Raw genomic sequence first — 11861 nt, 5'->3', positions numbered from 1 at the left:
AGAAATAGCGTTTTTTTCATTACGTAAGCAGGCCTTACAACTATGATCATAAGAAAATCAAAATCAGAGCGCACCTAAGGTAGCTTATCTCCTATAAACTAATAATAAGTTTAGTTCATATCAACTGTGTGCGAATAAACTGGCAAAAAAAAAAGATTTAAATGACTGACTCCAAGTAAAGCCCACACTCGCTATTCCTTAAACTGGCTGTAATTACAAACCTCTATATCACTTGTATTAAACTGTGAAATATACTTGTTTCGTAAAAGAAACGAATGCTAAATATCATACATGCCTTTAGCTGTAAAATAATAAACAATTTAGCTAAAATTAAACAAACCATCAAAGTTCCATCGTTTAAAATTTACCAAGTGGCTCGTAGAATACCTGTTAAAACTAAAAAAAAGCATTATCGAGTGTGTATGATGCAAACGCAAAACTTCGCTGACACGGAAAATGAAAATAGCGAAATAAGTGCTTTTAACTCGACTCCAACTTAAAAATGATCCACACTCAAAATTTTAATAGTGGTGTGAACCTTTCCGTTGAGGAGCTTATTTGGTTCCTAGGGTTTATTATAAGGAAACGACTGAAACAATACACTATATTCTTTGCCAAAATTTAAAGTTTGTCAGATTAACACTGCAAAATTATAGCGCTCCCTCTTGAATTTCGTGATCGCTTTCTTCGTATTGGCATGCCAAGAGGAGTACTCGATCCAGCGCCGTTACGTTTTTGCCTGCTTTGCCTTTGCGCGCTGGTAAGAGCTAGCAGAGCGTTAGAACGTTTTTCCGCGAGTTGCTTGTGCACGGACGGATTAACAACCTTTCTCAGTTATTAAAGTACTTAGAATTATTCTTTGATACTGACATAATGATAAAAGCAGACGCATCTCCGCCAATCACGTGTAAACTAGAACGTCTTCTTGATTTGGGTTGAGTCACTTTCCCGTGCATCTTACAACATCAGGTTGGTTAACTGTGTGATTTTGCTCGAAGTTAACATCATCTAAAAAATAGGTCCGCAATGCGTACTTGTGGTCTTATGCTTAGTTTTATTCCGTTCAGTTGGAGTGTTGCATTTAAATGTCAGTATCTGGAAGCTGAACTGCTACAAGTGAGAAGGTAGAAAAGTCGTTATAAATTTTAAGGCGGAGATTTATGGCAGAACACTGTTTACTTACTTAATTTATCCTCTAATAATAATAATTTATTTAGCTCTTTGTCCCTGTGGGACATAACACCACAACAATCTCTCAATTTAGCCCTATTTTGTGCAGCACGTTGTGCCTTGTCCTATGTTAACTCTCTGAGCTCGGCACTGTTTTACACATGCCAGTTGAACTTGTACATGTAGTGTCAAGATGTTTTGCTTTTTAAATACATAACAACATCCATAAACCCCAGGGTTGTCAGTTGGTTTTTGAGTAGCAGGCTCATTCCAAAAAGTAGGCAGTTTAGGTTTGCGTGACACAGCATGAATTGAACAGCAATCATTAATTTACAGATAATCTTCAAGTTTATTTAGGTGGAACACTTGAGCTGTGTTGATCGTTACGACTGTAATGAGTTCTAACAAAAATCTGATGTGTTATGTACACAATACTTTACAGATAAATAACCATAATGAACTTAATTTCTTTCAAATGAGACCAAATCCACATTTCTTTTAAGTTTCCTTTCCTTTAAAATTACCCTATCGAGTCGAGGGCGATTCTGATATTGTTGTTTCTGTCCTCAGCACAAACATGTTCGTTCCTTCATTGCGCTAAAAAACGTTGAATCAAAGGATAGAAAGTACTCACACGAGTGCAGGCTTCCAACTAATCAAAATGGCGAATAGCTAAGGTTTTTGAAACAAGCCATGCGCTTTGTAGTCAGATGACTTTTACGAGCACGAGTACGCGCCAGGCGATCTCCTGACTTCAGTGCAGGGTGAGAATGAAAACCCGTCCAGCATCCGAAAGGTCCATGAATAGATGACATGGTCAGTAAAACAAGTCATTTGGTGAGCATATTGAGTGATTTCCAGCAGAAAACACCAACCATTTGAATTTGTAGTATTCGCTATAAGAATCATTTATGCCCCTGTAATCATCAATCAATCAGTTTCAACCAGACTGTGATGAATTAATAGCTGTATTCCCTTATGACATGTCAAAATTACAGAGTGGCGAAGTGGTAAGGTTTCATTCTGGGGATGGTTTGCCTTTATAAAGGAAAATGAAAATGTTCAAGCAATAAACGTAAAAGTAATTATAAAAATAAAAATGAGACGGTATGGAAACTTGAAATATTTCTTCGCGGAAGAAAAGCACTTCTCAAGTGAAACTCTCGCAGGTAACTTTTGGCGAAGTTTCGGTTAAAAATCGATGACACAGCTATCGATGGATCGAATTATACAACCACCTTTGTTGCATACCAATCAACTACAACTAATTTTCGACGGAAAGCCCTTCAAAATTTTCACAAAACAGATTAACGGCTGCAATTACACAAAAGCAACGCTACACCAGAAGCAATGGCCGACGAAACAACTCGAAAACAATGACTCGCAATTACTAGTACCCAGTCTACCGGTCGAACTATTTATACTCCTGGAGGTCTGCCTCTAGCTTAGTGGTCTTGCATAAGACCACAAAAAACAGATGTGATAAATTTGGTTTTGACGGATGTAACGAAATTACTAGGGAACTAGACGAAACGAAAGTTTGGGAACAAGTTAATATAGCAAAACATGTCAACTACACGGTATTTCACGCCACCAAAACAAGCGTGAAACTACTTGCCGTTTGCTCACAGGTTTGAACCACCTTCATAATTTTTACTTTTGACTCAGTCTTCCAAGAGGTTTAATTCCAGCATGTAAATTAGAACAAAGGAAGGATAGCGCTATCCCCCGCTATCACTGTCCAATGCAAGGCATACATGTAGTTTATTTCTCAACAGTTATTTTATCTGGTGGATAGCATTTTACAACCTCTGGACAACTGGCATCTGATAACACAAGGGGCCTTGGTATACATTAACGTCTTGTTGTCTAACTATTTCTCGCCGTCACGTTACTAAGCACATCGGAAAGGTTTGCGAAAAGGCCACTAAATGAGACCACTTATCTTTGGTTAATTACTGGAGAGTTTTATCTGACTGTAAACCAATAAGCAATGATCCGTGCCACTATTTTGCTCCTAATGAATGCTTCCATTACAGATTATAGTTCAATCAAAATACCAAATGAAAACTTTGAAGTACGTCAAAGTTTGATTCTTGTTTTGTTATGTATTTTTCTTCCGTACTCAATGGTACTCCAATTAATTTAAAAACATACTCGTTGTAGAACTATAATCTACATTTTCGAGCAAGAAAATAACCACCTGTTAAATGTTCGGGTGGCTTTGGTCTAACAGGAATAATGTTAAACGAATATGAGTGAATTCAAAGAATAATGTACATGGGTAAAGTCCAAAACCTGAACCGGCAAAAACTGGCAAATAGATCTTAAAATGACGTGATAATTTCCACTTGTTACTTCAGTTTTGCACTCTTCTTATTTTCCATTGAAAGAACCAAAGTTTGCGTTACATGTTTAAATAATATTATCCAAGAATGCCAGATTATTTAAATCTAGGCGGACTGTCTATTTTCTGTCTAAAAACCACTTCAAAGAATCAATCTAAGATAATAAAAGAGTGGTTAATCATTTTCATATTTCAAAAGTGACCGCGTGGGTGATTTCTCACTATGGGTGTTAAGTTCACACTCTTCTAAAGAACGTCAGGGCGTAAAATGAAAAATAGAAACATTTATGTGAAACCGCTAAGCTTTCAATACTTAAAATCGATATTGGATGAGAGAAAGACATTTAAAATGGTGCGGTTACACAATGGCCTAATTTTTTCGCTTGTTAGCTTTAAAAACTATGTTAAGTGGCAAACATCTTTCGATTTTCTTGTTTTCGTTTGAATCAAGGCGGACGGATATTGGCTGATGTAAGAGAAGTTTGTGTTGCTAAACAACACAGCACCTGTTAGGGTGGTGAACATAAAAAATTCACATGTTGTCACTGGACAGCCATAAACGGACGAATTGACTCAAGAAAGACAAATTTGAAAATGTTACGTGCCCATACAAGAATTCAACTTTTTGGCCTCCTGTGCAGGAAAACTCCATCCATTTATTACTGATTCGAACATAGCATTTTATTGCCCATCAATTAACGAATAATACGTCGATGCGAAACACTTAGTAAGAATGTCCAGTGAAGACAAGGAAGCCATAATTGATCATGAAAACACGGATGAAGATGAGCGGTGTTGCCCGAACGTTAATCGCAAACTCCTAATCCCAAAGGCCTTCTACTTCTTCTTCTTTTCCGCCTGGGGATCGTTGCTTCCGTATTTGGCTTTATATTTTAAACAGCTGATGCTTTCACCAAGCGAAGTAGGAATTCTCATGGGTTTAAAGCCGTTTGTGAACTTTCTTGTTATTCCGATATGGGGCGCCATAGTGGACAAGTGCCAGAAGAGCAAGGTAGTCATGGTTATTTCTATCATTGCCTTGATTACATCCACTTTCACCCTTAGCTTAGTCCCAGGACCCAAAGAAAACAAAGTAGTGGTCAAACGATTTTGTAATATGTCAACTCCAAAATACTCTAGCTTAATTGACATACACAGACCGGTGATTGACAGTCCGAACTATGAGTTTCCCGAACCAGGAATCGACAAGATGGTGGAGCTAGATAAGCATCAAGAATCTTACATGCCTTACTTTTACAAAGGCCCAAAGCCTTGGTCGCTAGAACTTTTCATTAATCTAGACGAAAAGACCACTGTCAGGATAGAGTTGGACACAACCCAGTGTTTTATGGCCTTATTTTTAATAACTTTCTTCGGTACTTTGATCTCCGCGCCGACGTTAGCTTTGGTGGACACAGCCACGCTACAACTTCTGGGTTCGGAGACCCACAAGTACGGCATGCAGAGACTCACGGGGTCGATCGGCTGGGGGGTCGGTGCTTTCGTTGTCGGTGCTTCCCTGAAAACGACTCATCAATGCGGCAAAGACAAAGACTACGAGATTGTCGACTACATTCCTTGCTTTTACACTTTCGCTGGATTAATGTTTCTGGGCTTGTTAACAGCCACGCAATTTAGATTTGAAGAGAAGACAAAGAAGTCACGTGGTGCAAGCCTCAGTGTAGGGCTGCAAGCCTTGAAAAGTCCAACATATCTCATGTTTCTATTCACCGCCTTGTACTTAGGATTTCTCATGGCATTCATAAAGACATTTCTGTTTTGGCATCTCAAAGACCTGGGCGGCAGCCAACTTCTTTTTAGTATCATTTCCGCCGTTAACTGTTTTGCCGAAGTCAGCATGTACTTTCTTTCGGCCAAGCTAATAAAACGAATCGGTCATGCAAGAGTGTTATATCTAGGGTTAATTTGTTATTCAATAAGACTGTTCTACTACTCAGCTATTCCCATTCCATGGATGGTTCTTGCCGTGGAGTTACTTCCTGGAATTACAACAGCGGCAGTATGGGCTGCTTGCCTATCTTACGTCAGCATAAACTCAGGCCCAGGCGCCGCAACAACAATGCAGTGCATTTTGCACGGAGTGCACTGGGGCCTCGGTTACGGTGCCGGCGAGGTGATCGGGGGCATTATGGTGCATCATTACGGTGCGCCAACAACATTTATTATTTTCGGTGTCTTGTGCCTAGTTATTTTAGGCGTGTACATTTTGATTAATTACTTCTGCAGGTCCAGAGACGGTAAAGAAGGTTGCAGCGCAGACTCTGAATACTCAGATATAAGTGACGATGAAGGAAAAAGATAATTTCTTAGGATAAATTAAAGGGAGCTGAAGGGAAAGCCTCTTCTGAAATGACAGCTTTAATTTTAACAATGCCTTCATTCCAAGACTAGAGTGAAAAATAGTCATTGGGCGTTTTCACAAACAGAGACACGATTGGTTCATTGTTTTAGCTACCTATAAGGAACTTTTCAAAACTTTGCTACCAAATATCATATGCATATTACCTGTTGTTAGAAGAAAACTGGATAAGCTTCTCTCCGATTTTCTGGGTTAATGAAGAAAAAAATATATACAATAGTTATTTCTTTTACAATGTAGCTGCCATTTCGAGAGGGGTTTTTCTTATGATAGCCGCTGGTGGCTGTTAGATTGCTTTTTCGTACTGGAAGAGTGTTTCCACTATGACTATAAACATTATATGTTTCCACACTGTGTCGATTGATGCTAGGCTTTTTGTAAAAACTTCTAATTTTTGTTCAAGAATCGTTCAGATGGCTTCACTTTGAAATAGAAAAATATCATAATACTGAACGATTCTGAGTATGAAGTTTGAACATGGTTGTGCGAGCTCCTTTTGTTCTATTAAATCTAACTTCTGCATTGTTATGCGAGCTTTGATGTGTTCATTGTCCTAGACTTTAAATAGCTTGTTATCATGACAAAAATCTAGTGCATGTAAGGATCAGTAACAAGACAATGGTTCTTCAGGACATTCCCGGTATTCTTGACGTATACAAAAAACATATAGCAGGAAAACAAAATCTCCCTGTTATAAAGACTGGCTTACATGAGCGACACAATGGCGAGCACTAACACAGAGTGGTCTTCATGTACGATATATACGCAGGTGCAGTGACTTTAATTTGGATCAACACTGTGATCGCGTCTATATCCTACGTGTGAACCACTACCCTTCACATGCCGCCGAAAAACATGACACGGGACTGCCTGCGCATGCCGTATCCTAATTTCCACGTAATGTGACAAAGTACTGCATGAGCGAAAAGAAGATATATTTCCTTTCCTTTACATTGCTGGAGTTTGGTGTATGGTATTAATGTAAGTGGAGTTACCCCTAGTGTACAACCAAGATCGAAGGGCGTCGGAAAAATTACTGGAGCCACTTTTATTTCAGACTCAAGTTATAAAAGCGAATTTATCCCAAGGAGGGTTATGTAATGTATTTCATGTAAATACGTAGAATATCAAAATTAGGACTTTAATAAATTAAAGCGAGGAAAGCGAATGTTTTATTCTCACACAGATCACTCGGTTAAAGCCGAAAACGACATAAATATGTTCACCGAAAATTTGTAACTCTACGCCGCTTTGAATGTTTGAATCATGTCTTTCTTTTTGGTCTGCTATGAATATTGGAAGGGGCTTTTTTGTAGCCATAAAAAAGAAATGATTCGGTAGAAAGGTCAAGTCAAAGTAAAATGTTGTTAGTACTGAAAGGGGGCGACAATTCTTTAATTGTAGCTCTCCTGGGAACATCTAGCCATTGCCAGGTGACCGTAAATCACTAATAGGAGCGCGCGTTAGATTCGACTAAGCTCCACTTACATAAGCAAAATTAGTCATCAAATGAAATTTTTATGGAACATAAGAGCGATTTTCGCTTGCCAGAGAAGATTTCGTATGAGATGTTTAAATAAAAAAAGATTACGATAATGGGAAATTAACCTTAAATCCTGTACGTAATATGGTACATATCGACACATTCCCGGTATGCTCTGAGATCACGGTACAATTTAAAATCTAGCAAAACTCTCCCTTAAACGCCTTTTTTCCTTTAACACACCTCAGGCAATTTGTAAGAGCAATTAAGCAGTTTTATCAACTTCTGTTGCGTAACTGAAGCTTATTATAAATCGTTTGCTGTGGTAAGGACACCGCCACACCTTCTTGACTCATGGTTCAGTTGTTAAAATCATAAAGCTAAAAATGAACAGAGCGATTTAATCCCTGCAATTTCAAATCCTGAAAACTGAAAGAATAGTTGACTGAAAGAAATATCAGGCTGATTAACCTAAAGATGTATACCGCAAAAAAAAGAGGTTCTGTCCTCTCGTTGCTTTTACTGGCACCCGCATTAACCAGCAAACCACCCGCAAGCAGTCATCATTTATCTGATACGCACTTGAACTTGCACGTAGGTTTGATAACTTATTCATCGCGTTTGACAATAAACAGTTCATAATCCTTGTTCACAGCTAGACTAAATTACTCCGTTCTACATATCACAGTAATCTCAAGGTTCGCATCCTAAAAGAAAAGTATGACTGAAAAGGCTCCCGAGGAAACCAAGGAAATCAACGATGACACTCAACCCGACCAACAGAGCAAAGAAGGTTGTTGTGCTATCAACAAGGTTTATTTGGTATCCAAAGGGTTCTACTTTTTCTTCTTCTCTGCCCAAGGGTCGCTGTTGCCATATCTGGCTCTCTTCTTTAAACAACTCGAGTTGCCCGCTAGTCAAATCGGTGCCATTACGGGAATGAAGCCTTACATCGCTTTCTTCTTCATTCCATTTTGGGGGTGCGTTGCTGATCGATTCAAGAAAGGAAAGCTGTTGTTTGTTGTAGCTATGATTGCTGTTATTTTAGGGATGGTCGCCTATGCTCTCGTTCCAATCAATATTTGCGAGACTGAATCGACTGCAAGTGTCAGTCGCCGAGCCATACCAAGGGGATTTGATGGTAACTCATATTCCAAACACGTCAGAAGCGCCATCCAACATGCGTCATTTCCGTTCCATCGAGCCGACGAAAGACCAACACGGAACATGAAAACAACGCCAGAAGACGACGCTCAATTACATAAAAAGTCAAAACTGAAAAGAGGAAAACTAATAAATGAGTGGAGACACTCCCATATATCTAAATTGATTAGAAAAGTTTCCTCGATGGAAGAAACAATGAAGTTGGATGGTTTCAACAAGAATTTGAAACTGGTAAGATTTAACGTGAAAACCGACCGAAGAGCTCGACAAGGCTCAAACAACACGACGTCCTTGGACGGCGTTTCGGAAATGGCAGATGAATCTCTCGAAGAAACTCCATGGTCTCAATCAGATATGATCGCCCTACAGGGTCAGAAATCTAAAAAGACCCCTTCAAGAAAAAACACTTTTATCTTTCTTTACTTGCTTCTTGCAACAATCTTCACAACCATACTGTCGTGTCCAAGTCTTACACTCGCAGACACTGCTACTGTAAACCTGCTGAAGCAGAATGATGAGACGCATAAGTATGGTAAGCAGCGAATGTGGGGATCTGTTGGCTACGGATCTATGGCGTTTCTTGTCGGCTCTGCCGTCAGCCGCACCCACCTTTGTCCTCCCGGAAGCGCCAGGCGGAAGGACGTGAACTACTATCCATGCTTCGCAATGTATGTGGTTTATAACATCATTGCTTTAGTTATAGGATCCAGATTTGAGTTTAACAATAATGGTAAAACGGACACGCAAGAAACCAACGATGACGGTCATCAAAGTAAAGAAGAAGCTGAAGGCAGAACCAAAGGTATAATCGCTGGACTAATCCTCCTCACACGACCAAGACATGCCATGTTTTTAGTAACCGCGTTCTATGTCGGCATCACAATGGGTTTTATCCGGGTGTTTCTCTTTTGGCACTTGAAAGACTTAGGTGGCACTCAGATTCTTTTCAGCATCATGACAGCAATTAACTGTGTTGCTGAAGTGACGCTGTATTTCCTTTCTACCAAATTGATTTCCTATCTCGGCACCATAAGAGTGCTCTACCTTGGCTTGACATGTTACTCCATACGATTATTCTACTATGCATCTGTCTCCAACCCTTGGACTGTTCTCCCTGTGGAACTGTTGTCTGGTATCACTACAGCTGCTGTTTGGGCCGCCATGATGTCTTACGTGGGAACTCATTCTGTTAAGGGTGCTTCTGTAACACTGCAAGGTGAGTATTGTTCAATGTTCTCATAAGATGGCTATTTCCTGAACAATACAAATTAAGTGCAAAGCCTGTTGAGTATGACCAATAGTTATTTTTTCATTCTTCATTATCATTCGCACTTCTCGAGGGTGTGGGTACTTCTGGGTTTTCTTAGACTTTATTTACATACTCCTTCACATCTCTTAAGAACCATTTTTGTACGCTTCCTTTCATTTAAAAGACAAGCCTAGAGAGTTGTGGCTCGAACCCGTGAAGACTGGAATTTGACGCTAAAAACCGGTTGCTCCCCTTTTCTTTGGCAACGAATAAAACGATGGTTTTAATAGCTGAGGACAATAACAACTTTTAATTTACTTATGGATCTTCCCTAGGTATTTTACATGGCGTCCACTGGGGTCTTGGTCACGGATCAGGGGAGCTCATTGGTGGTTTTCTGATAAGTACCTTTGGTGCTCCCACCACATTTTCCATATTTGGAGCAATTTGCCTCGTGCTGATGGGCACTTATATTCTAGTAAACATCCTAACAAATGGCTCTGATGAAAAAGAAGGTTCAGCAGAGTAAAATGGATAACATTGGAACTAAGGGGACATGAATGAATAGGGTTCAAATGATAATGACTAATAACAAGCATGTGTTTTATAACCCAAAATAAAACAAGCGCAAATAAGCAGAGACATCGTTTAAAAAATAGCGGCCACAAATAACAATTGAGTAGAATATTTCAGTTATTACAGAAACTGATTGCAATACTTTGAGTTTGTGATCACTGTAATTTGTGTTTCTCATCCCACGCTGATTCTGACTGTTAAATCAAACAATTTCAAGACCGGCTACGTTAAAGACTTTTCGATAAGCGAAACTGAAAAACGTTTCCTCTCTCGAGGTACTCTAGTGATTCACTGATAAGACTTGGGAATTGCTTAACAAGTGAAAACCAAAGGGATCATGGGCTCAGCTCAACAATTAATGATTGCCTTCACGAAAGCCTTGCTAGGTCACTTTAGCTGAAAAGAAGACGGCTGAGCTATTGGAATGAAGGAAGGGAAAATCTCCAGAAGAGCATTTACAAATGGTGACTCTGTACAGCGTCTGTGGTATTCTGTTGATTACAAACGATATAAATAGAAACTAAACGTCAAACAAGTTGGCCAGTTGTCAGGTTAAGTCTTTCAAGAAGGTTACATTTCACCGGTGATTTACTGTTTAATGGCAAAGTTTTGATAACTCTTGCTAAAAGAAAAAGTAAAGCTTCTTTGCTCTGCAGAAGCAGCTTACCTCCATTCTAAAATCCATGGCATTAAAACTCAGGATCACATTTATTTCACACACAACAGCAGTCACTGAACTGATGCAAGCAATAAAAGCAAAGGATATGCAGCTGAACAAAGGTTCTTGGGAAAAAAGGAAGTACGCTTACTGGTATGCACTTTAGTTAACCAGTCAATCTCAATATTACACAGAACATGGCCACTGCAAAACACTTGCAGAACTGCCAGTGGACAGTAAATGTTGATTCATCCTTTTCTATGTCAACTCACTTTTACTTTTTAAGTTGTAATAACTTGTTATCAAAAGTAATAAGATGGCATGTTTAAAGGTTTCTTTCAAAAACTGCCTGCTGATTTTGTATAACACACTGCAAATGGTCGGTGTGAATAATTTGAAAGTATACATAAATGAAAAAGAAATCAAATTGTTTTGTTAGGTTAATACATATATGCTAGTCATGGAATGTTCTTGAGTTGTATACCGTGAAATATTTCATGCATAGCATGACGTTTTCGCATACACATGAGCCTTCAAGCAAGTATCTGCACAACTGATAAGAAATCAAATCATAGGTGGGATATTCATAGTGTTCCACAACAAAGCATTGCATTATAACCACATGTATCTATAACAGTGAAAGCTTTATGTCTTTATGAAGCAGACCAGCAACTCACAAGTTCAACAATGTGAATTACTGAATGTTAAGCTACCAACATTAAGGTATCCTGTCATTTGCTGAGACTCGTTTCTATGGTTTTTTGCCTTTTACAATCTACTGGTGTTCTTGAGTCTGATATCCAGCGGTGTTAGAACAGGCAACTCTACAACAAG

General features: G+C 39.1%; 1 protein-coding gene across 1 annotated transcript; it reads left to right on the top strand.

The window, feature by feature from the left end:
* Positions 1-3740: 3740 nt before the first annotated feature.
* Positions 3741-11284, top strand: LOC145487849 (uncharacterized). Its single transcript, XM_081466640.1, has 3 exons — positions 3741-5835; positions 8090-9760; positions 10129-11284. Exons 1-3 carry the CDS (start codon positions 4251-4253, stop codon positions 10320-10322), a joined length of 3450 nt encoding a protein of 1149 aa, XP_081322766.1. The 5' UTR covers positions 3741-4250; the 3' UTR covers positions 10323-11284.
* The last annotated feature ends 577 nt before the right edge of the window (positions 11285-11861 follow it).

Source organism: Orbicella franksi, chromosome 5 (assembly GCF_964199315.1).
Source record: "Orbicella franksi chromosome 5, jaOrbFran1.1, whole genome shotgun sequence".
Taxonomy (NCBI): domain Eukaryota; kingdom Metazoa; phylum Cnidaria; class Anthozoa; order Scleractinia; family Merulinidae; genus Orbicella; species Orbicella franksi.
The sequence above is the reverse complement of the archived record's forward strand: the minus strand, read 5'-3'. Positions and strand labels throughout refer to the sequence as shown.

Bases quoted from the DNA above. Each gene is read 5' to 3' on its own strand.
- LOC145487849 (XM_081466640.1), top strand. From the start codon at position 4,251: ATGTCCAGTGAAGACAAGGAAGCCATAATTGATCATGAAAACACGGAT. The intron at 5,836-8,089 runs GATAATTTCTTA...GGTTCGCATCCT, and splicing joins AAGTGACGATGAAGGAAAAA to AAAAGAAAAGTATGACTGAA. The intron at 9,761-10,128 runs GTGAGTATTGTT...GATCTTCCCTAG, and splicing joins TGCTTCTGTAACACTGCAAG to GTATTTTACATGGCGTCCAC.